This window comes from Tamandua tetradactyla, chromosome 22, assembly GCF_023851605.1.
Source record: "Tamandua tetradactyla isolate mTamTet1 chromosome 22, mTamTet1.pri, whole genome shotgun sequence".
Taxonomy (NCBI): domain Eukaryota; kingdom Metazoa; phylum Chordata; class Mammalia; order Pilosa; family Myrmecophagidae; genus Tamandua; species Tamandua tetradactyla.
The window spans coordinates 27,413,335-27,439,604 of NC_135348.1; the positions used below are offsets into that span (position 1 = coordinate 27,413,335).

Sequence of the window (26,270 nt, forward strand, 5' to 3'; positions counted from 1 at the left end):
GAAGGAGAAGAGAAGAGTAAAGGGCTAGGAAGATTAGTTGAGGAGATAAGTGGGGGAAACTGTCAAACCCTTTATAAAAGACATAACTATCAACTCAAAGAAGCCCAATGACCTTCAAATGGAATAAATCCAAACAGACCCACTCCAAGACACATACTAATCAGACTGTCAAATCCTGAAGTGAAGGATAGTGTTCTAAACGTAGCACAAGAAAACTGATTCACCACATACAAGGGAAGCCACATAAGACTAAGCTCAAACTACTCAACAAGTGCCATGGAAGCAAGGAGGCAGTGGTATGATATATTTAAGATTCTGAAAGAGAAAAAATTCCAGCTAAGAATTCCTTTTTCCAGCAAAGTTGTCCTTCAAAAGTGAGGAAGAGATTAAAATTTTCACAGGTTAATTTGTTAACAAGAGACCTGCCCTGCAAGAAATACAAAAAGGAGTTCAGGCGGGCCGCGGTGGCTCAGCGGGCAAGAGTGCTTGCCTGCCGTGCCGGAGGACCCCGGTTCGATTCCCGGCCCCAGCCCATGTAAAAAAACAAACAAACAAACAAAATATAATAAAACAAGAAAATGTTTAAAAATGTTTCCCTTTCTTCCTCCCTTCCTTCCTTCCATCCTTCCTTCCTTCTCTGTCTTTCCTTCCCTTCCTCCCTCTCTCTTTAAAAAATTAAAAAAAAATTAAAAAAAAAAAAAAAAAAGGAGTTCAGTTGGTTGAAAAAAAAAAGGAGAGAAAGGTCTGGAGGAGGGCACAGAATTGAAGAGTATTAGTAAGGGCTACTTAAAGGATAAAAAGAGAGAAAGAAAAAATAGACCAGACAAATAAAAACCAAAGGATAAGATGGTCGAATCAAAAACTGCCATTATAGTAATAACTTTGAATGTTAACAGATTAAACACCCCAACTAAAAGATATAGATTGGTAGAACAGGTTAGAAAATATGATTCATCAACACGCAGTTTACAAGAGACTATTTGTACCCAAGTAGTCAAAATTCTAACAATTTAATTTGAAGACTTGGAAAAGCTAGTTATCAAATTTATTTAGAAGAGAAAGGGGCCTTGAATACCCAAAAATATCCTAAAAAAGAAGAATGAATTTGGAAAATTTACACTTCCTGATTTTAATGCTTATTATAAAGTCACAGTGGTCAAAACATCATGGTGCTGGCACAAAGACAGATCTATTGATCAATGGAAATCAAACTGAGAGCTCAGGAATCAACCCTAAGATCTAATGTCAACTGATTTTTGGCAAGCCTCCTGTATTGGTTTGCTAAAGCTGCCACAACAGTAGCTGCATATCAGAAATGGAATGGCTTTTATAAAAGGAATTTATTAAGCTACAAGTTTACAGTTCTAATTAAGGCACCAACAAGAGGTTACCTTCAATCAAGAGATGCTGATGCTGTCTGACAGTTGGGAAGGCACGTGGCTGGCTTCTGCTGGTCTCATGCTCCTGGGCTCCATTGTTTTCAACCTCTGTTTCCTGTAGGGGTTCCTCTCTTGACTTCTCCTAGGTTATATTTTATCTCCTGGCTTCCCTTGGCTCTTTCCCAGTTTCTGGCTTGCTTAGCATCTCATGGAAAGGCACATGGCAGCATCTGCTGGGCTCTGCCTGTGTCTAGGCATCCGATCTCTCTGTCAGTACTCCAAGCATCTCTAAACATCTGGGTCTCTGTCATCTCTGAAGCAACTGTTCTCTAAGTGTCTGCATCCGAGGTTTCTCAAAAATGTTTCCCCTTTCAAAGAACTCTAGTAAACCAATCAAGACCAATTCAGAATGGGTACAGTCACATCTCCAAGAAGTAATTTAACCAAAAAGTCACACCACAACTGGGGGTGTCACATCTTCATGGAAAGAATCCAATCAAAGTTTTTCACCCTAAACAATAGGTCCAGCTCCATAAAATTGGATTAGGATTAAAACATGGCTTTTCTTGGGTACACAATAGTTTCAAACCAGCATAAAATCCACTGAATTGGGAAAAGAATGGATAAACGGGAACTCCTCAAAAGTGAACATTTCTGTGCTTCAAAGGATTCTGTCAAAAAGTTGAAGAGAGAGCCAACTCAATGGGCTCAACAACAAAAGCACAAGTAACCCAATTATAAAATGGGCAAAAGATATGAATAGATATTTTTTCCAAAGAAGAATACAAATGGCTAAAAAAGCACTTGAAAAGATGTACATCTTCATTAGCTACATGGGAAATGCAAGTCAAAACTACAATGAGGTATCATTTCACATTTAAAAGAATGACTACTATTAAACAAACAGGAAACTACAAATGTTGGGGAGGATGTGGAAAAATAGGAATACTTATTCACTACTGGTGGGAATGTACAATGGTATAGTCACTATGGAAGAGAGTTTGGCAGTTCCTCAGAAAATTAAACAATGAGTTGCCCTACAACTTGACTATTCCACTACTCGGTATATACCCAGAAGATCTGAAAGCAGTGACATGAACAGACATTTGCATACCAATGTTCACAGTGGCATTATTCATAATTGGCAAAAAATGGAAACAATTCAAGTGTCCATCAACAGGTGAATGAACAAAATGTGAAAATATGATGGAATATTATGTAGCAGCAAGAAGGAACGAGGTCCTGAGCATACAATTCAGATAAACCCTGAAGACATAATAGAGTGAAATAAGCCAGACACAACAGAATAGATATTCTATGATTTCACTAATACAAAAAGCCTGGAAAATTTAAACTCAGAGTTATAAAATGATGACCTAGAGAAAAAAGCTAGGAGAAAGGGGAGTGTCTACCTACTATGTGCAGAATTGTTAATGAGGTTGAACTTAAATGTTTGGGAATGGATAGAGGTGGTAATAGTTCATTATTGGGATTATAAATAATAGTGCTATACTGTAGGCGAATTTAACTGAAAGGGGTTGTTTAAAGCCATGTATCTCACTGATTAACACTACAGATACAAATAAATTCTTGCATGAACTACTACAAATATATGACACTTGCAGAAAGAGTTAATAGAGTAGTATATGGGGAAAATTACTTATTGCATGCTGTGGACTATATTTAACAGTAATACCTTAATATTCTTTCATCAATAATAATGTGTACCACACCAATACTAGGGGTAAATAATTGGGAAAGATAAGGGATATGGGGTGTTTTGGGTTTTCTTCATGTATGTGTGTGTATTTATCTATTATTTTTCCCTTTGGAGCCATGAAAATTGTCTAAAAGTTGAATGTGATGTTTACATAACTGGGTGAGGATGCTGTGAGACATTGATTGTATACTTTGGATAGGGTATATGGTATGTGAATATATCTCATTAAAATCTGAAGATTTAAAAATAAACAAAAATACATAATGTTAGAGAAGATGTGGGGAGAGAGGTATACCTATTCAATGTTGGTAGGGAAGTAGAGTCGTACAGCCCCTCTGGAGGGCAGTGTGGCATATCCAAGGAGAATAAATAATGAGTCCTCATATGATCATGCAATCCCATTAGTAGAAATATACTTGGATGAACTAACAGCAGGGACATGAATAGACATTTGCACACTGATGTTTATGTGGGATTATTCACAATTGCCAATGGATGGAGGTGGCCTGAGGGTACATCAACTGATGAGTGGAAAAGTGAACTGTGGTGTTTGTATATATATATGATGAAATATTATGCGGGTACAGAAAGGAATGAATTCGTGAGGCACATTCATGAAATGAATGAAACTTCAGGACATTATATTACGTGAAATAAGCCCAAAACAAAAGGAAGAATATCATATGGTCTCATTTAGAAAAAGACTTGAGAGAAAATTAGAGCCTAGACTGTAAACTCTGACAGTAGTCACATTTATTCCTGAATTTTAATTTTGATTTCTAAATTCGGAGACGCTGTGCTCTTTGTATATAACCTGATAGTTCCTTGGAACTTTGAGTATTTGTGTGATAAAAGATTTGTGTGATGTGAGACTCAGAGATAGAGTTCTGCAGCTTTGAAATTCAGCATCACTCAATACAGCAACTGATTGATAAAGAAGCTGAAAAGGAGATCAAACTTCAATCAGAGGTATGAATGAAGCTGATCTGGTCAGGACTAAAGTAAACCGGAATATAGGGTAAATGTTGATACTGTCTATTTCAAAACCTCAATGTCTGTGTGAGACCAAAAGAACAGATGTTTATTTTGTCCAAAATTTAAATTTTCTGTAGCATACTATCCAACTTAATCTGTCTGGGTCATTTATTTAAACAACCATTTTATTACACGGAACCTAGAATAAGGAATGAGATCTTGTTATTCTGTATAGCTTAATATAATACCCTGGTATATTCCAGAGTATTTGGGAGAGAGAATTAAAAAGTATTTGCAAATTAAAAATTTAAAAGTGTTTCCCTTGAGAGAATGGAGAAAAAAATACTGAACTATTTAACTTCTCGCCTGGAAATTCCTGATATTCCCGCAAGCATTAGGGACTCCCAGTTTAGTAAGACAAGCCCTCGATCTTTTATTTTCCCCCAACATTTTTTATTGTGAAATATAACACATATACAAAAAACAAAAAATTTCAAAGTACATTGTAACAAATAGTTATAGAACAGATTTCAGGATTTGGTATGGGTTACAGTTCCAACAAGTTTAGAGTTTTCCTTCTAGCTGCTCCAAGACATGTAAGACTAAAGAAATATCAATATAATGATTCAACAATCATACTCATTTGTTAAATCCTATCTTCTCTGTCATAACTCCTCCTCCTCCTGTGATCTTTTTCCCAATATTTAGGGGTATTGGGCTGCTCTGCTCATTCTAACTTTTTCATGTTGGAAAGGGGTGTTGATAAAACTGGACAGGGGGATGGAAATAGTTGATGTTCTCGGAAAGGATGGCTCCTTTGGATTTCAGGACTTATCTGGCCTAGGAACCCATCTGGAGGTTGTAGGTTTCTGGAAAGTAATCTTAGCATGTGAAACTTTTGTAGAATCTCAGATAAAGCCCTAGGTGTTCTTTAGGATTGACAAAACGGTTTTGGTTGGGGTTTGGTAAACCCTGATAATTAGCAATATCTAGCTGAAGCTAGTGTTAAAGAGTAGCCTCCTGAATAGCCTCTTGACTCTTTTTGAACTCTCTCAGCTACTGAGAACTTATTTTGTTACAATTCTTTCCCCTCTTTTGGTCAAGAAAGCATTGTCAATCCCATGGTGTAAGGACCAGGCTCATCCCTGGGGGTCCCTCATTCCCATTCTGACATCCAAGTGTTTGGGTTATTTAAATGAGCTATCTGGACAGGCTGAGTTAGATTATGTGCACAGAACATTTAGGTTTTGGACAATCCAAACCTCTTTTCCTTTGGTCTCATAGTGTAAGTGAAATTCGAACATCTGAAGATGTCATCCTGACCCCTATATTATGATTTACCTTAGTCTCAACTTGATCGGCTTCACATCTCTAATTGAATCCTGAAAATTTTCAGTTTCATTAACAGTTGTGGCATAATAACAATGTTGACTCTCAGAGCTACAGAACTCCAATTCTGAGTGTTAGATGTCACACAGTTAGTCAAAGTTCCAGGGAGATACATATATAGCACAGCATCTCAGAATCTAGAAATAACATTCACAGCTCCGAACTAAATGTGACTGCTATAAGAGCTTACAATCTAGGCCCCAATTTTCTTATAAATGTTTTTCAAAAGACCGTACAATATTTGTTTACCACATGTCCCCAAGAATCATTCACCTTGTTGCATGCCTTATGACTTCATTCCTTTCTGTAGCCGCACAATATTCCATCATATGTATACACTGCAGTTCACCATTCTGCTTCTCAGTCAATGTATACTTCAGCCACCTCCTTCCATTGGGCATCAAGTATAATGCCCACCGTCAACAATGTATGTCTTGTATTATCCTCACTTAGTTGTATAATTATCAACACTCTTGATTATGACAATTTTCATTGCTTGAAAGAGAAAAATAACCATAAACACACCCTTACCAAACAGAAAATCTAAACCTCTTCCTTAACTCTTGTTTTCACCACCACCAACCCAATTATTTACCCCCGGTATTGCTGTGGTAGTGTTGATATCTTCCTATGAAATACAGACTGTAGCCTACAAAAGCAGTATTCCCCTATAACCCTCTATTATTTACTCTTCGTCCAAGATTTCTACCTTTGAGGTAGTTCATGCGATAACTTATTTATATTTTTAGTGTTAACTGGTAGGATACATGGTTTCATACAACCCCTTTCAATCATATTTACTTTCAATATGGCAATGTTACTTATAGACTCATGAATGAACTGGCTTCACTTCTGTCCATTCCTTTACATTTAAGTTTAATCTCATTAGCTAACCGTTCACCAATCTATAGCTTCTATGTATCTTTAGGTCCTCTATATTCTATATAATAAGACTTTGAATTTATCTTTACCAAGGTCATAACAGCAAAACAATGCAGTATCTATTTTTTTGTGGCTGACTTACTTCACACAGCATTATGTCCTCAAGGCTGATCCACATTGCCATATGCTTCAGGACTTCATTTCACCTTACTGCTGCGTAATATTCCATCGTATGTATATACCACATTCTGTTCATTCACTGGTCTGTTGATGGGCATTTAGATTGTTTCTCTATTGTGGCAATTGTGACTAATGCTGCTATGAACATCAGTGTGCAAATGTCTGTTTGCGTCACTGCTTTCAGCTCTTCAGAGCATATACTGAGTAGTGGTATTGCCAGGTCATGTAGTAACTAGAAATTTAGTTTTCTAAAGAACCGCCAGACTGTCTTACACAGCGGCTATATAATTTTACATTCCCACCAGCAGTGCGTAAGTGTTCTGATTTCTCCACATCCCCTCCAACATTTGTAATTTCCTGTTAATCTTTACTGCAGTCCTTCTTATAGGAGTTAGGTGATATCTTGTATCTTGATTTTCATTTCACTTATTAACTAATAAAAATAAGCATGTCTTCATGTGCTTTTTAGCCATCTGTATTTAACTCTTTGGAAAAATGTCTATTCATATCTTTAGCCCATATTATAATTGGGTTGTTTGCTTTTTGTTGAATTGCATGATTTCTTTATGTATACAGGATATCAAAGCTTTATTGGATATGTAATTTCCAAATATTTTCTTACATTGTGTTGGCTACTTAATTACCTTTTCATCAAAGACTTTTGAGGCGCACAAGCATTTGATTTTGAGGAGTTCACATTTATGCATTTTTTCTTTCATGTGCTTTGGGCTTTGGGTTTTGTTACTGGTGCTTATATTTAGGCCTTTGACCCACTTTGTGTTAATTTTTGTATAGGGTGTAAAAGGTAAGGGTCCTCTTTCTTTCTTTTGGCTATTGATATCCACTTCTCCCATTCCCATGTATTGAAAACACCATTCTATCCCAGTTGAGTGGATTTGGGGACCTTGTCAAAGATCAACTGACCATATATTTGGTGGTCTATCTCTGCACTCTTGATTCAATTCCACAGGCCAATAGTTTGATCTTTGTGCCAGTACATGCTATTTTGACCACTGTGGTTTTATAGCGAGCTTTAAAGTCAGGAAGTGTTCATCCTCCCACTTCATTTTTCTTTTTATGGATATTTTCAGCTATTCAAGGTCTCTTTCTCTTCTAAATGAATTTGATAACTACCTCTTCTAATTCTTCAAAGTAGGTCATTGGAATTTTGTTTGGTATTGCATAGAATTGTAGATCAATTTGGGTAAAACTGACATCTTAACTACATTTAACCTCCTTATCGATGAGCAGGGAATGTCTTTCCACTTATTTAAATCTCTGATTTCTTTTAGCAATGTTATGTAGCTGTCTGTGTACAGATCCTTTACACCCCTCATTAAATTTATTTCTACATACTTATGGTAGTTAGATTCAGGTGTCAACTTGGCCAGGTGAAGGTGCCTAGTTCTAGTGCTGTGGATATGAGCAAATGGCATGTGAAACTCATCTGTTGCTGATAATATCTGCAGTCAGCTAGGAGGCGTGCCTGCTGCAATGAATGATCTTTGATTTAACTGGCTGGTGCTTAAACGCGAGAGCTCAATGTAGCACAGCCCAAGCAGCTCAGCATACCTCATCTTAGCACTCGCAGCTCAGCCCAGGCCTTTGGAGATGAAGAAAGGAATCACCCCAGAGAGTCGTTGGAACCCAGAGGCTTGGAGAGAAGGCCAGCAGAGATCACCCTGTGCCTTCCCACGTAAGAAAGAACCTCAGTTGAAAGTTAGCTGCCTTTCCACTGAAGAACTGTATGTTAACTAAATAAATCCCCTTTCATTGAAAGCCAATCCATCTCTGGTGTGTTGCATTCTGGCAGCTAGCAAACTAGAACAATACTTGATTCAGCTGCTATTTTAAATTTTGGAATTTTTTCCTTAAGTGTCTTCTCAGTTAATCACCACTTGTATACAGAAAACATTACGATTTTTGCACATTAATCTTATATCTCACCACTTTGCTGAATTTGTTTATTAGCTCAAGAAGCTTTGTCATAGATTTCTCAGGATTTTTCAAGTATAGTATCATGTCATCTGCAAATAAAATTTTTAATCCTTCCTTTCCAATTTGGTGCATTTTATTTCTTTTTCCAGCCTGACTGCTCTAGCTTGAACTTTTAGTACAATGCTGAATAATAGTGGGGACACTCTCTATTGAGTCAGAGATGCTGGCTATGGATTTTTTTGTATATGCACTTGATCATATTTAGGAAGTTTTCTTCTACCTTTTGAAGTGTTTTTAACAGATTTTCTTGTTGAACCACTTCCATTCCTGGTATAAACCCCTCATGGTCATGATGTATAATTCTTTTAATGTGTCACTGAATTAAATTTGATAGTGTTTTGTTGAGAATTTCTGCATTTATGTTCATTAGGGAGATCAGCCTGTAGTTTTTGTTTTTTCTTGTAGCATCTTCATCTGGTTTTGGTTTTAGAGTGATGTTAGTTTCACAAAAAGAGAAGGTATTCTCTTTTCCTCAATTTTCTGGAAGAGTCTGAGCTCTAATTGGTGTAAGTTGTTTTTGGAATGTTTGATAAAATTCTCCTGTGAAGTCTTCTGGTCCTGCACTTTTCTTTGTAGGAAGATTTTTGATGACTGATTGAATCTCTTTACTTGTGAATGGTTTGTTGAGATCTTCTTTTCTTCTTGAGTCAGTGTAACTTGTGTGTTTCCAGGAATTTGTCCATTTCATCTAAGTTGTCAAGTTTGCTGGTACGTATAGCTGTTCATAGTATCCCTTCATGATTATCTTTATTTCTTCAGGGTCTGTAGTAATGACCCTCCTCTCATTTGTGCTTTTATCTGCATCTTCTTTTTTTTGACAGCCTTGCTAGGGGTCCATCAATTTTATTAATTTTCTCAATTAACTTTTTTCTTTTATTCTTCTTATTGTTTTTTTGTTCTCCAATTCATTTATTTCTTCTTTAATCTTTATTATTTCTCTTCTACTTGCTTTGTTGTTAGTATGCTGTTCTTTCTGTATTTTCTCCAGGTGAGCTGTAAGGTCCTCAATTTTTGCTCATTCTTCTTTTTTAAAAAAGGCATTTAGGGCAATAAATTTCCCTCAGCACTTCCTTTGCCATATCCCATAAGTTCTAATATTTTGTATTCTCATTTCCTTTAGTCTCCAGCTATTAACTATTCCTCTAGTAATTTCTTCTTAGACCCACAGATTGTTTAAAAGCATGTTGTTTAATCTCTATATGTTTGTGAAAGTTATAGTCCTTTGGTGGTTATTAAATTCCAGCTTCATTCCATTGTGTTCAGAGGAAGTGCTCTGAATAATTTCAATCCTTTAAAATTTATAAAGACCTGTTTTGCACCCCAGCATGTGCTCTATCTTGGAGAACAATTCATGAGTGCTAGTGAAGAATGTAAATACTGGTGTTTGGCTCCTTGATTGAGAGCATAAACATTTATGATTATTATTTCTTCTTGGTGAATTGTCCCTTTTACTATTACGCAGTGTCCCTACTATCTTATCCTTTGGTTTTTACTCATCAGATCTATATATTCTTTTCCCTGTTTCACTTTTTATACTTCAAGTTACCCTTCCTAGAACTCTTCAATTCTTGCCCTCCTTCAAGCCTCCTCCTCCAGGCCTCCTCCTCCTGTCTTTTTTCATCATCCAACAAAATTCCCTTTAGCAGCCAGTCTCCTGTTGACAAATTCTTTAAGCCTTTGTCTGTGAAAGATGTTTTAGAATATTTTTATTGATAAAACTTAACATACAAACATTCTTAACATACAAATTTCCCATACATAGTGAATGATCTCATCACATAGTTGTGTATTCATCACCATGAACATTTTTTTGAACATTTGCATCACTTCAGAAAAATAAAAAGACAAAAGAAAAAACTACCTACCATACCCCTTACCCATCCCCCTCATTGACCAACAGTTCTTCCATCTACCCAATTTATTTTAACTTTTGTCCCATCATTTATTTTTTATACATATTTTTTACTCATTTATCCATACCCTAGATAAAAGGAGCATCAGACACAAGTTTTTCGCAATCATGCAGTCACATCACAAAAGCTGTATCATTATACAATCATCTTCAAGCAACAAGGCTACTGGAACACAGCTCAACAGTTTTAGATACTTCCCTCCAGCCACTCCAATACACCATAAACTAAAAAGGGATACCTATATAAAATGTAAGAACAACCTCCAGGATAACCTCTTGAATCTGTCTGAAATCTCTCGGCCACTGACACTTTATTTTTTCTCTTCTCTCTCTTCCCCCTTTTGGTCAAGAAGGTTTTTCAATCCCTTGATGCCAGGCTCTGGCTTGCAAAAATCCTGGGATTCCTGTCCCAGGTTGCCAGGAAGGTTTATGCCCCCGGGAGTCATGTCCCACATAAGGAGGGAAGGCAGTGAATTTACTTGCTGTGTTGGCTTAAAGAGAGAGGCCACATCTGAGCAACAAAAGAAGTTTTCTAGGGTGACTCTTAGGCCAAATTTTAAATAGGCTTTAGCCTATCCTTTGCAGGAATAAGCTTCACAAGGGCAAACCCCAAGATCAAGGTCTCAGCCTATTGATTCTGTTGTCTCCACTGCTTGTGAGAATATCAGAAATTCTTATGGGGAAGTTGAATTTTTCTCCTTTTCTTTCCATTCCCCCAAGGGGACTTTGCAGATACTTCTTTATTCACTGTTCAAATCACTCTGGAATTTATTGGGGCATCACACTAACCTGGACAAACCAACAAAATCTCATGCCCTATTCAAGATTGTCTATGAAAATTTTAATCTCTTCCTCATATTTGAAGGACAATTTGGCTGGATAAAGAATTCTTGGCTGGAAGTCTTTCTCTTTCAGATATTAAATAGTCTCCATGGTAACCTGTTGAGTAGTCTGAACTTAGTCTTAAGTGGTTTTCCTTATATGTGGTGAGTCACTTTTCTCTTGCTGCTTTCACAACTTTGTGCTTCTCTTCAACATCTGACAGACTGATTAACATGTGTCTTGGAGTAGGCCTATCTAGATTTGTTTATTTATTTTGGGCTTCTCTGATTTGCATATTTATGTCTTTTATAAAGGTTGGGAAGTTTTCCCCCATTATCTCAACTAATTTTCCTAGCTCTTTCCTCTTCTTTTCTCCTTCTGGGACACTGATGATTCTCGCATGCTTCGTGTTGTCCATTATTTCCCTCAGATTCAATTCAAGTTTTTCCATCTTTTTTTGCCATTTGTTCTTTTGTGTGTTCGAACTGTCCTGTCCTCTATTTTTCCTTCTGGCTCTTCAAATCTGCTGTGTGTGTCTCTAGTGTTTACATATATACATATATATATATATATTTTTTTTTTTTGCATGGGCAGGCACCAGGAAATGAACCCGGGTCCTCTGGCATGGCAGGCAAGCGTTCTTGCCTGCTGAGCCACCGTGGCCCTAAATTAAATATATTTATAATAGCACCAATATAATCTGCAAATGGTCTGTCCTTGACTCAGTATTATTTATTAACCTGTGTTCAAGACAGAAAATTCATTTTGTAATTAACTGGGAAAAGGATGCATAGAAAAAAACTGCATGAATCCTAAATTTTCAAGAAATTGCCTAATTAAAATTTTTTAATCAGCAAATATATAAACCGAATTATAAAATCCTCCTGGGAACCCATTCTCCGTTATTATCCTATGTTTTCAAAGATCCTAAATAATAAAACAAGTGTAAATTATATACATACCTAACGGTTTTAAAATTTTCTTAGAAATATCTGTTTTACAGTGTAAACCTTGCATTAAATGATTAACTGTCCAATTACAAAAATGATCATCCATTACCTGTAACAAATGTACCACACTGATGCAAGGCATTAATAACAGGGCAATATATGGAAACACTATTATATCTCTGATTTTTCTGTAAACCTACAACTTCGCTAACAAAAATTTTTTTGAAAACTGGTTTTAAGTTATAATACTCACAATAAAACTGATGAAAGTGTTCCATTGTTGGTATACCCGGAACAAAGTTGTAGAGATGAAATTTCAAAGCTTCACTCTTCAGCAAGCTGTAAGCCATCTCTGTAAGATTGATCCCAACTATTGCATAAGAATACCTATGTCAGAAACATTACCAGTTATACCAGCTAGCCAAGTAATTCATAAAATAAATTTTAATTTACGCAAGGAACAACTAAAAAAATTACTTTGTCCCATTAGCAACGGAGTATTGCTTTTATGATAATCTCTACATATTAAGAAAAATATAGTAGGATGAATCCCAAAAGTTTGTTCTTTAAAGGCTACTGATTTTCTGGATATAATCTAATTAAGTTCTATTCACATAGATATCTGAAACTAAAGTCCTTAAAAAAAAAACTAATATATATAACAAATCTCATTGATTTCCAAAAGACACTGAATAATATTTTCACCTTCATTAAGGGGAATTTATTTTTATGATCTAATATCTGTTATAATGTCTTTTTCAAAGATTACATCTCATTGGAATATAAAAATAAAATAATTTTAATAATATGATCTCAATTTGCATTTCACTTCTTAGTTATTAAAGCTATTTTCCATTTTCCCATTCTTATTTCAGGGCTATCATCTATTCCTATTTTCAAATCCATTTCTTACAAAAATTTTTATAAAGGCTCTTACCTTCAATTTATAGAAAAAAAAATCTTGTGATAAAAATATATTGAAATACATAAAAATTGGTTCATAACATTTAGCCTAAAAAATAATGTATCACAATATCCTTTATAAAGTTGTAATTAAAATAATGTGAATTTCATTTGAAGAAATACTTTGAAATTCAGATTATCTAACCATCCTAATATCAAGATACTACAGTTTCTTTAATATATCTGGCTTACCCTAGTTTTGGATGATTTGAACGGGAAAGAATCTGATGAGCTTCACGGGCATAATTTTCACTAAAATACCTAAAAAGTTTTAAAAAAATGAAACGAAATACATCATTCAACAATTAGTATAGTCAGAAGAAATTTAAAACAATACTGTCAAAATGAGTCAGCCCACTGCCACAATTATCTCAATCTTCATCCTAAATCACTTCAGGGGCTACAAATGCTTCCAAATCAAAATTTAATTCAGAGCTATCAGGTCTCTTTAGTACAAGATATGGCATCTTGGCAAGACTATAAATTCTTTCCAAAAATAAATTATCTAGCTCGCCTTCCATGTGGGAGACCTGGATTCGATTCCCAAACCATGCACCACCACCCCCAACAAATAAATAAAATTAATAACCTAAAAAGTGACTTCCTACATAACTTAAACTCTAGAGTTCTTTTTGTTTACGTGTTTTAAATTTTCTATAAAATAATATATATCTATTGGGATACTCTTCCTTTCACCTAGGCTTTTGTCTTCTAATGCAAATTAAATCTGTATTGTTTAACATAACTTTAAGTGCAATCAGAAGAAGGTCAATAACTCTCCTTGACCAGTGGTAAAACTAAACTACTGGCCATAAATTTTAAGTATTACCAGGTACAATGAGAAAAATATATAAAGCTATCTATCTCTTTGCAGGCCATATATATCCTTTTGGCCTGTACTAATGCAACCTCCTTGAGTTCTTAAAAAAAGGAACCAAATATTTTATTCAAACCTTTGGTCACCTAATAATGGCACACATACACATAATATAATGACTGTATACATTAGCATAAGGGGTAGAATAAAAAACAGATTTCCATGGTTTAAGTTTTAGAGGGTACAATCATTGAAATTATAAAGTGCAGGAATTCCTAATTAAATCCTCCCACCCCTATTTTTTGTTATAAAAGATAATATGACAGACTCCCATTTCTTCTTCACTGGCTCTAATTTTCAACCTATTAAAACAGGGGTTATAAACTTAGAAATCCAGGAAGGAGGAGCCATGAACCATCTTAAGTCATGCACAATTTTTTTGAGTGTGTACATTTTCTGGAGAGAGAATATAAAAAACTTACATCAGATACTCAAAAGGTTCTGTAAGTACCAAAACATCCAAAGTCCTGCTTTACTAGTAATGCTTTTCTTAAATACTCTAATATTTCTAACTATCCCTAAGGTTGGCTCTAAAAAGCCATTAGTAAAATATTTGTATTTATATTTCATTTTCATACATGATACTTCTAATACAATTCAGTATTACATTAGCATTTCAATAATCAAGTTACCCTTAAAATAGTCCATCAATAATACAAAGTAACTTTTAACTTTCTTGCTGAAACTATTTAGTCAAACCCTATCTTATCAGTATTTAATGATGAAAAATCAATATGATATAATAAGGAAAACTAATTTATCCACATTGAACTTCTTTCTCTATTTCATTCTTTTTTTTTTTCTTCTCTTTTTTTTTCCTTTCTACATTTTTGGTCTTAACTTGTTTATTCTACTACTTTGCTGCTTCTATTTCCTCATCTGCATCAATTCTGATTTCTATAGTTTTTTCTCAGTTCATTTTTTATATCTTTTCTTCTTCTATATCTGCCTCAGCAGTCATTTATCTGAAGTCTGGTATCTATCAAGCTATCAGCTAGATAGCTCTGAAGCAATAGGATATCTCAAAAGATTAACTTGCAAAAGCCAAAAGACTTTTTAAAATTACATAGCAATATTTTAACAACTTGCCCAGTTTCTTTACTTTATCTTGATTTTGATCCTGATGTGTCATACCTCTACATACAGGACAATATATATTATTATAGAGAAACAAATGCTAATTCTGTATTTTCTACCATTTCCAAAACATCATTGGCAATCAAATAATAACTTATTTGAATCTTGAACATTTACTCAAATCAGTAGATTTTAACTTTAAATAGAATAAAAAATATCTGTAAGTCATTTAAAAAATATTATCCGAGTCCTTTGCTAGAGTCTGAAATCTAATTCTATTAAATTATTTAAGCTCTAGGCTAAATTAAATTCTGATAGGTGCTCAGAAATCTTCATTTCTGAGGAAAAGAGCTAGAAGCAAAGACACTAAGGAAAAGTTAAGAAAAAAAATGCCAGAATTAGCAAGCATTTAATTGATGGTAAATCAGTTGAAATATCTTCATTGATATAAAATTAACAGTTTAGAACAAGAAGAAAGATGGCCCTTAAAGGTCAAAACAAAAGATCTATGTGTCCTAAAAAATAACAAATCTTAAAATATTTCATAATTTGTCCAAATTGAACCAAAGTGCATTTATTCTGCTTAAACTCCAAGTGGAAGTTTTTATCAAAGTGGAAAACAGGCAATCTCAACCTTTGGAATTATTATTAAGTCTGCTACATTTTGTTTATCTTTGGGAGCTAGCATTATGGAGAACTTTCATACTCATAAAATTAAGATATTACAGAAAATTAGATACTTTTGTCAGTGAAAAAAATTGTAGATACTAAAATTCTATATTACCTTCTATTTTCTAAAAAATAGCCCTATGTATACTGACCTAAATATTATCTCTTAGTATTAACCTAATTTAACTCAATTTCAGGACTAATTTTTTTTCTCAGCAAGTATTATCCATTCTAGGCATTCTGTTTTCTGTAAACGACAATACAGGAACAGATGAAAATACCAGTTTCTGCATATCCTTATAGGAAGAAGTTAATCTTCTTATTTATATTCTAAGCTACTTTTCACTATCAATTCTGATTTGAATTACAGATTTTGGCATTTCACATATACACCTAAGCATAAGTATTAGAGAAGAAACAGGAGAGTTCAAAGAGATGGTGAAAAGTTACAGATTTATATCAGTTGTCACAGCTGACAAAAAGCAAGTGCGAAAAGATTTTATAATCATTTTATCTGGTTATAGTTGCCAAAATGGCATAAGAGAGCTAGTAGGAAGAGGTAAGTGAGTAAAAGTAGGAAGAAAAGAGTGTACATATTTTTTGGAGATGCATCAGAAGGGATGTCAGGAAAAGAATGGAAGAGGAAAAGTATTGGTAAATAAAGAAATCACAGATACATATACAAGTATATATCCAACGTCTTTATATTTTTGCAGCACAGTAAACACTTTTAGCACTGCAGCTATTAGAATTCAGAGACAGTGAAACAACTATATTAGCTCTTGTTAGAATTTAATCTGATTGAAGATTGCATGTCATTTCATTTAGAGAAGAAAAGAAAATTTATTTTCACTTACACAAGATTGATTAATCCAAGTAAGCCCATGCCTCTGAAATCTGTTTTGGGATCATCACCCTGGAAACCAATGTCAGCCCACTGCTTGGAGATTCTAGCCTTCAACTTGTTCTTGGGCATTAGAAGATTCCAAAGCTGTACAAACATGCTTCCATATTACAAATAATAGTAATGTTCTTAATTTACCAAGACATTTTCCTTCCCATACTTTATAGAGTCAGTGGAATACTGTCTATTAAACAAGTTTTGTGGACAAATCACAGTTTCAACACAGACTAAGTTTATTCTAAAAAATTTGGTACACTTATTCTAAGTAAAAAGATCAATATAAAGAACAGTAGGTTTGTAAAGGGAACAAAACAATGAGATGTCTTTAATTACTAATTAATACATATATATCAGAAGTACTAAGCTGCTTATTACAGAAGAACATGGTGTTATGTATTTGAATTTTGCCTCAGACATTACATACTTTAGTCTCTGTTATAATAGAAGGTGATTAGTCCCTAATTAGGAAGAACATAAGTCTGAGATAGGGAGGGGATCATGAAGAAAATGATACTGCTACTGTTGTTTTACAAATTTTTCTAGTTAAAGAAAAGTAATATAAGTTGATTTTAAGGAAACAGATTCATCAAGATTGAGGATTTAGGAACAGCTATCAAATATTAGCCAACAACTGAATCAAATACAAAATAAAGTAAAAAGAAATTAGACATTTTCTAAATTCAATTCCACAAGTCATCAAACAAAACAGACTTTCAAAAGTTGATGTTTGTGAAAATTTGCAAAAAAGAAGGATCTGCATTTTTTCTACTTTCACTACCATTTCAGAATTGTTAGGTAAAGGATGAAGGGAGTATCTTGTTACTAAAAATGAAATGTGAAGACTTTAAAACAGGATCAGGACTTTGTCTCTGAAGCTAAATCTAATCATTTCATCTGGTCCTTATTTTTATTACCAACACATCTGCTCACATTAGCACTGCCCCACGAGTGGTTTGATTATGCCAGTGATAAGGTCTCAATGATGTTGTAAGAGACTAGGAAGAGGGCCACGGTGGCTCAGCAGGCAAGAATGCTCGCCTGCCATGCCAGAGGACCCAGGTTCGCTTCCCGGTGCCTGCCCATGTTAAAAAAAAAAAAGAGAGAGAGAGAGACTAGGAAGACCTGTAGCTATCAAATTTTAATATGTGCAAATATAAATTTTCTGGTTCTATCCCTGGAGATTCTAATTTAGTAGGGTAAAGGTGAACCTTAGCATCCAAATATTAAAGACGGGTTAACTCTAGTGAAGGTGGCTCTTAAATACACTGAAAGCAACACAGATCTACACAGCTTTCTATCCAGTAAGATTGCTGAGTAATGCATAATGGGGCTGGGTGAGATACCGCCAGCAATTCACTCTCCACTCCTACACATGAGTTTCATAATGAATTACTAAGGCAAAAATTCCCTTAAGTAGAATACTAGAACTTGTATTATACTGTTTCAGAAGGGAAGATATTGCATAGAAAGGATTTGAAATTAGAGGAGTGATGATAAAATGATAAATATATCATTTATTTGATAAATGATAAAAATAGATAATTTTAAATGAGTGTGAAGCAAAATTTTAAAACTTTAAATATAAAAACTCAACCTACACAACTCTTTTAAGGTAGATACTTTTATCCTCATTTTATAAAATCAAGTTTCATTCTAATTTTAAAGTTGGGTGAAATACAATATTTTACACTTTTCCTGAAATAAAAAGGGTTTGTTGTTTTTAAACTTGTATCACTTACTGTACTCAACACCCTTCAAAAAGGAAGTTCCAGACTTTCCTAACTTAGATACGGTCAATGTTTCTTTCCAAAATAACTTTAGTTATGACAAACTCCTAACTCTAAGTGCCACGTGCTATTTCTCTAATTTTAACAATTTAAAAATAAAATTAGAATAGGTGTATTGGAAGGGCAGAGACTCAGGTTCTATGTAAGGGCCCACCATTCTAAGACCTAAATCTCCTCTGGGCCTTAGAATTGTCATCCCTAAACTAAAGGAACTGGTCTAGGTGGCCTCTACAGCTTACTTCCAGGCTAATATTGTTTAATATCAGTACCACATCGGCCTTATATATTGATACGTCAGAAGTATGAAATATTTCTTAATTTCTTTACTTTCTTAATTGTAAAATCTATTTTGTCATTATTTGACAATTAACATTCCATAAATCCAAAAAAATTTGGTATAATAATCTGAAAGGGCATATCTATGTTCACATATTCAGAGTAAGCTGAAAAATAATGCTTAACTTACATGAGCAATTTATATAAAAAGTATAGGGGAAATCTGAAGTTTGTGGATCCATACTTTTTTGTTGAAAATATTTCCCTTTATAAGTTTACAGTTTATTTAAAAATGAAAGAAACCTTATTTGAATATATTTATGAAATGTATAAAGTTTATTTGAACATAGTTAAAATTTATCTGAATAAATAAAATTAATTTGAATATAGTCAACAATACTTATTAGAAATTATAATTAACTGAGAATCTTTCCATATAGATGAAATTGAACATAATAAAATTCTCTAAAGGGACAAAGAAACTGAATGGCTGTATAAATTTGCATATATGATATTATTCAGCTCAAGTCTGATTTATTTTTATAGTGTTCAATAACTCAAAATATGGAAAATGAAAATTTACCTTGAGGAGTAGCTTTTCATGTTGTAGGTTATCCGAATCATATGGCCTTTTTCTCACACTTTCTACATCCAAATAGAGTTGTTTGTAACCAGATATCTGCAGTAAGCATGCCTTCATGCAGATTTGAAAACTGAAAATGATAACATTATGTTTTAAATAATATCTTCTTATCACAATGAAGCAATGTTTTCTATACCTTGTACTTCATACACCTATTTAGAAAGCATTTCCTGACCTTCAGTTTAATATAGTAAGCAACAATAACTTCATTAAACACAAAGCATTATACAAAGTATTATGCAGGATACAGTAAAACAGGGTCTAGAAAGAGGGCACAACATGTAAGAACTGCAAACTTTGCAACTGCAAGGTTTTGTCCTCTTCTGCTTTTCATGTGTACTCTGGGCATTCTCAAATCTTTATTGTCACATATCACCAACAGACCTAACTTTCCACGTATATTGTGAACAGTTCCATGGCAGGTCATCCCAGTTTTCCCTAAATTTAACAGCTTATCTTCCCTGAATAAACATGATTTTTCTTAATACTCTAAAACTATTAAATGACATCGCTAACCACCTGTTTCCTAAGCAAGAACTCTCAGAGTTCTGATCCTCCTGTCTGCCAGAAAACCATTCAAAGGTTCCCAAATCCTTATCCATTTTATCTCTGAAATGTCCCTCAAAAACCAATCTCCATTTCTTCTGATATACATGTCTCTGTCATCTCTTGCATGAATGACTCCAGAATTCCTAACTATTTTCTTTGTCCTCATTCTCTCTATCCATCTCCCACATCCTCAAATCTTTCCTCTATCTTCCTAAAATGGATTTTAGACCAGAGGACAAAATCTAAGTCTCTCAGTATGGCAAGCAAGACTCTGAAGTTTATCTCTAGCCTAGCACTCCATTACTTCTCCAGCCACTACTATGCACACATTCAATGTTACACACACAAAGAAACTTCATATAGTTCCCTAATAGTCAAGTACTACTTCTACTTGACTTAAACATAAAACTTCTATGTTTCTACCTTGCTGGCAGTATTCTTCTGCATGGAATGTCCTCTCCTACCCAATCCTCAAGGTCCAGCTCAAAGGTCACCTATTCTGTGGGACTACCTCAACAGCTATCTTCTATATCCTTGCCTGTTCTAGCCAAAATAAATTTCCCCTTCACAGAGAAAATGTTGAATGAATAAGAATTGCTAAATACTTATTGTCAGTGTACTGGTGCTAGGAACATAAAACTTGAGTGAGTCAAGATTCCTCCTCTCAAAGAATTTAGAATTTATTGGGGAAGAATAAGGGTAAATCAATGACTAGAGTTTAATGGATTAAGTGCTATGACAGAGAGCTCTATGTGAGGACAGGTCAAAGCCACCTAACTCAGACTAGAAGAGCTGAATTTTGAAGGACAGAGTAGCTGAGACAGAACTTTTGGAAAAGCAATGGTAAGTTATGTTAAAGAAGGCAGATGGTATACCAGCCATAGTACTCAATTATAGAACAAGAGATACAGCCTCTAGTCTTGCTTTTCATCACTAGCTGTGGGATATTGTATACATTACCTCACCTCTCTGAATCTCAAATTCCTCATTTGGCAAAATGGCAGATGATCTCCACAACATCTTCAGCTCTAATGTTTTATAACTCTATGTGATCTCAATAGCTCACAGAACACAAATGCCTAATGTGCTGGTTTGAAAGGAAGTATGCCCCCTAAGAAAAGCCATGTTTTAATATAAATCTCATTTCTTAAAGGTAGAATACTCCCTATTCAATACTGTATATTTGAAACTGTAATGAGATCATCTCCCTAGGTGATGTGGTTTAGTTAAGAATGGTTGTTAAACTGGATTAGGGGATGACATGTCTCCACCCATTTGAGTGGGTCTTGATTAGTTTCTGAAGTCCTATAAAAGAGGAAACATTTTGGAGAATGAGAGACTCAGAGAGGGCAGAGAATGCTGCCGCACCACGAAGCAGAGAGTCCACCAGCCAGTGACCTTTGGAGATGAAGAAGGAAGATGCCTCCTGGGGAGCTTCATGAAATAGGAAGCCAGGAGAGAAAGCTAGCAGATGATGCCGTATTTGCCATGTGCCCTTCCAGCTGAGAGAGAAGCCCTGACTGTGTTTGCCATGTGCCATCTCACTTGAGAGAGAGACCCTGAACTTCATCGGCCTTCTTGAACCAAGGTATCTTTTCACTGGATGCCTTTGATTGGACATTTCTATAGACTTGTTTTAATTGGGACATTTTCTCGGCCTTAGAACTGTAAATTTGCAACTCATTAAATCCCCTTTTTAAAAGCCATTCCGTTTCTGGTATATTGCATTCCAGCAGCTAGCAAACTAGAACACCTAATATAAAAAGAAGAATACTGTTAAAAACAGCATACCTGGTATCCTTCTCAGGGTTAATATTCTTTTCCTTCATTATATCTTCTACACATTTGTCCACTTCACTCTGAATGACATGTGCAGCGTTCCGTAAAACCTATTTATGTGAAGGAGAAGCTAAGTGAAAAAAAAATCCCTTAGAGCTGTAAAAGAGCAGTAAGTTTTGAGGCACTTGATAAACTTTATAATTCAGATACTAAAATGCAAAATGAAATAAAGTATAGCTCAAATTTTTTCTAGGCCAAAATCACTTAAGCGTATATTTTTTTATTTAAAAAAAAAGCAGCACTATGTATCAGATGGAGGTTTTCTAATATGAAAATCAACAGCCTTTTAACAATGAATACTAAGCTAACAAACTGCCACCATAGTGTGTTATGAAGCAGATATATATATATTTTTTTAAACATGGGCAGGCACCAGGAAACGAACCCGGGTCCTCTGGCATGGCAGGCGAGCATTCTTGCCTGCTGAGCCATCGTGGCCCTGAAGCAGATATTTTTTTAAATTTATTTATTTATTTATTTTTTTATTAATTAAAAAAATTAACTAACACAACATTTAGAAATCATTCCATTCTACATATGCAATCTGAAGCAGATATTTTTATAAAATTAAAGTTATATAATTAAAACACTTTCCACACAAAACAGAAAACTAAAATGACCTTGCAATCCTATCACCAGAGACAGACCCAGGTAATAGCTTAGATATATCCTTCTGATCTTTTTCTAAGTATAAAAAACAAATATCTTAAATAATATATTCTTATAAATGTTCACCCTATCCTTCCCTTCGACAATCGAGCAAGTTAAGGCTTTCCTTCCCTATAGCTATGCCTCTGCTTATTCCGTGCTTTTCCCCAATCTCTAAACATATAAATCCTTCTCATTTTTAAAGCTAGCTCAAATGCCAGGTCCAAGAAGCTTTCTCTGATTTCATTCAAGTGTAAGTAAACTTTCCTCTCTTGGAAGACCAATAAAAATATATTTGCAACCTTTCTACGACCATTATCATTTTTTTTTTTTAATGAGATGAAGGGGCTTTAATTTCTCTAAAGGGAAATAGAGACAGTGGCATAGAGACTAATCAGTTCCTGTGGAACAACCCAGATTTTAATTTTTTAATTATTTATAAATATATAAATATATTTTAAAAGATCACATTATAAACATTTTGGAAAAGAGAAAAGAAACAGCAAACTCCCCCACAAAGCTACCACCTGAATACAAATGCTATGAACATGATGGTGTATTTTCTCCCAAGGCTTTTTCCCACATTCATTTTAAATAATGGTTATAATTATAGGATATACACCATTTTTAATTCTTTTTCTTTTACTAACAGCTTTACACAGACATTTTCCTATGTTGCTATGTTACGCTTAATTGCAATTTTATATGGCTGTTGCATGCCATTCTTTTTTAACTTTTTTTACTGCATAGTATAACATATACACAAAGCAAACAAATAAAAAAGCAACAGTTTTCAAAGCACTCTTCAAAAGTGTTTACAGGATATATTCCAAAGTTTATTATGTGCTAGTATACAATCCTCTCATAATTTTCCTTCTAGATGCTCCAGAATATAGGAGGCTAGAGTGCTTAAATACTTCATCATCACAATCGACTTTTTTCCTTCTTTATTTGTAAACAATAACATACATACACAAAAAAAGCTATAAGTTTCAAAGCACAGCACCACAATTAGTTGTAGAACACATTTCAGACTTTGACATGGGTTACAATTTCACGATTTTAGGTTTTTACTTTTAGCTGTTTTAAAATACTGGAGACTAAAAGAGATATCAATTTAATGATTCAGCATTCCTTTGTTAAATCTTATCTTCTATGTATAATTCCACCATTACGTTTGATCTCTCCATACCTCTCTCACTGGGGTTGTTTGGGCTATGGCAATTATAAATTTTTTTTTTTTTTAATAACCTAAGTCCTCATAGAAGAGATGACACTTGTAAGACCATTAAATAAGAAAATAACATTTAAATAAATAGAACTCTGAAGTAGTTTTTAGGAACAATAACTTAATTCATAAATTAACATTCCTGCTATTATTTAGCATTTGGAAATAATGTTGAGAAAAAATCTGAGTTTTTTTCTGGATATAAACTCCTTAAATATAAAAAAGTTGATTATATTTCAAACTTGGGGCTTTTCTAACCTCTGAATTAGTCTGAGACTTTAGGCATATTGTAAATAAACGTCCGTGTGTTTTGAGTATAAATATATAGACACCTGGCTGTGTTCTAAACCTAAGCATACATTTTTTTTCCTTCTTTCTTTATTTTGTAGTACCCTTATCTCATTCCCCCTTCATGAATACATTATTAGAAGGAAATATGCAGGTTCAAAAGCTATGTGTATCATATACTTTTTTTTTAAAAAGCTTTTGTGTTAAGCTGGGTATACATATGCAACTAAAGTTTAATTTTCCCCCTTTTAAAATAGTGTGGATTGTTAATCTGCTCTTAAAGTAAAGCTTTTTTTTAATTAAAAAAATTAACAAACAAAAATATTAACATATCATTCCATTCTACATATATAATCAGTAATTCTTAATATCATCTCAGACAGTTGCATATCCATCATTTCTTAGAACATTTGCATCGATTTAGAAAAAGAAATAAAGACAACAGAAAAAGAAAACGATAACAGAAAAAAAAGATTATACATACCATACCCCTTACCCCTCCTTTCATTTACCACTAGCATTTCAAACTAAATTTATTTTAACATTTGTTCCCCCTATCATTTATTTTTATTCCATATGTTCTACTCGTCTGTTGATATGGTAGATAAAAGGAGCATCAGACACAAGGTTTTCACAACCACAGAGTCACACTGTGAAAGCTATACCATTGTTCAATCATCATTAAGAAACATGGCTACTGGAACACAGCTCTAACATTTTCAGGCAGTTCCCTCCAGCCTCTCCACTACATCTTGAACAACAAGGTGATATCTACTTAATGCGTAAGAATAACCTCCAGGATAACCTCTTGACTCTGTTTGGAATCTCTCAGCCATTGACACTTGGTCTCATTTCACTCTTTTCTCTTTTGGTCAAGGAGGTTCTCTCAATCCCTTGATGTTAATTCTCAGCTCATTCTAGGGTTTTTCTCAATCCCTTGATGCTGAGTCTCAGCTCATTCCAGGATCTCTGTCCCACGTTGCCAGGAAGGTCCACACCCCTGGGATTCATGTCCCATGCAGAGAGGAGGAGGGTGGTGAGACTGCCCGTCGTGTTGGCTGGAGAGAGAGGCCACATCTGAGCAACAAAAGAGGCTCTCTTGATCTGATCACTCGGACTTCCTGGAAGATGGCGGCTTAGTAAGACGCGCGGATCTTAGTTTCTTCTCCAGGACACCTACTAGGGGAGTAGAAACGATACAGGAAGCGCCCAAAGCCACAACAGAGATAAAAAAGACAGCGTACCCCATCCTGGAACGGCTGGCTGGCTGAGAGAAGCAGCTCGGGTGAGATCGCCGAGGCGCGCGGGCCTTACCGGGCGGGGTGGCAAGCGGCCGGAGTTACTCCCTTCCCCCTTCCCAGGCCGGCTGGGAGAATTGGAGAGGTGGTCCCCTAAAACCAAGGCGACTGGCGCCCACACCACGCGCAGCCCCCGGACCAACTGAGAGAATTGGATCGGAAACCCCCAGGCCGCGGAGAACGGTGACGGGTGGGGGAGGCCCCTTCCAAACCCGTGACTCCCGGGGAACGTGCACTCTCTCGGGCGGGCCGCTGCCGCTGGCGCCCTCCCGCCACGCGTGTTGCCCAGGGCCGACTAGGAAATTCGGACGGGCTCTTTCCCTGGCTGCGGTGACCAGCAACCCTCCCTGCGTTCGGACCCCGGGCCGGCTCAAGCCGCTTCGGCTAGCGAACCCCCAGGACGGCGAGAGTTTTCCAAAGTTTAAGGTCCCACAGCACCTTTTACTGGTGGGACCCGCAGACAAACATGTGCCACGAGCGCCACCTACTGGGCAGGATAAGAAAAACAGAACCCAGAGATTTCACAGAAAAATCTTACAACCTTGCTGGGTCCAACACCAAGAGAAATCTGAATAAATGCCCAGACGCCAGCAGCAGAAGATAACTGTCCACGCTCAAAAGATTGAGAATATGGCTCAGTCAAAGGAACAAACCAATAGCTCAAATGAGACACAAGAGCTGAGACAACTAATGCTGAATATACGAACAGAAATGGAAAACCTCTTCAAAAATGAAATCGATAAATTGAGGGAGGACATGAAGAGGACATGGGCTGAACATAAAGAAGAAATAGAAAAACTGAAAAAACAAATCGCAGAACTTATGGAAATGAAGGATAAAGTAGCAAACATAGAAAAAATAATGGATAGCTACAATGATAGATTTAAAGAGACAGAAGATAGAATTAGTGATTTGGAGGATGGAACATCTGAATTCCAAAAAGAAACAGAAACTATAGGGAAAAGAATGGAAAAATTTGAACAGGGTATCAGGGAACTCAAGGACAATATGAACCGC

The 26,270-nt window shown here is 35.2% G+C and overlaps 1 protein-coding gene across 3 annotated transcripts in view; it reads right to left on the reverse strand.

Annotated features, from left to right (window-relative positions):
- The window catches only part of ELMOD2 (ELMO domain containing 2), a 74,358-nt gene that overhangs the window by 5,652 nt on the left and 42,436 nt on the right, over positions 1 to 26,270 (reverse strand). For 2 of the 3 annotated variants that reach the window (XM_077139973.1, XM_077139972.1), the window contains exons 4-8: positions 21,744 to 21,841; positions 19,344 to 19,473; positions 16,651 to 16,784; positions 13,363 to 13,431; positions 12,461 to 12,594 (exon numbers count right to left, since the gene is read on the reverse strand). In XM_077139973.1, coding sequence (XP_076996088.1) covers positions 12,461 to 12,594; positions 13,363 to 13,431; positions 16,651 to 16,784; positions 19,344 to 19,473; positions 21,744 to 21,841 — 565 coding nt within the window. Of the gene's footprint in view, positions 1 to 1,353; positions 5,959 to 12,460; positions 12,595 to 13,362; positions 13,432 to 16,650; positions 16,785 to 19,343; positions 19,474 to 21,743; positions 21,842 to 26,270 lie in introns of those variants that run through there. The other variant, XM_077139974.1, reaches the window with a different exon arrangement.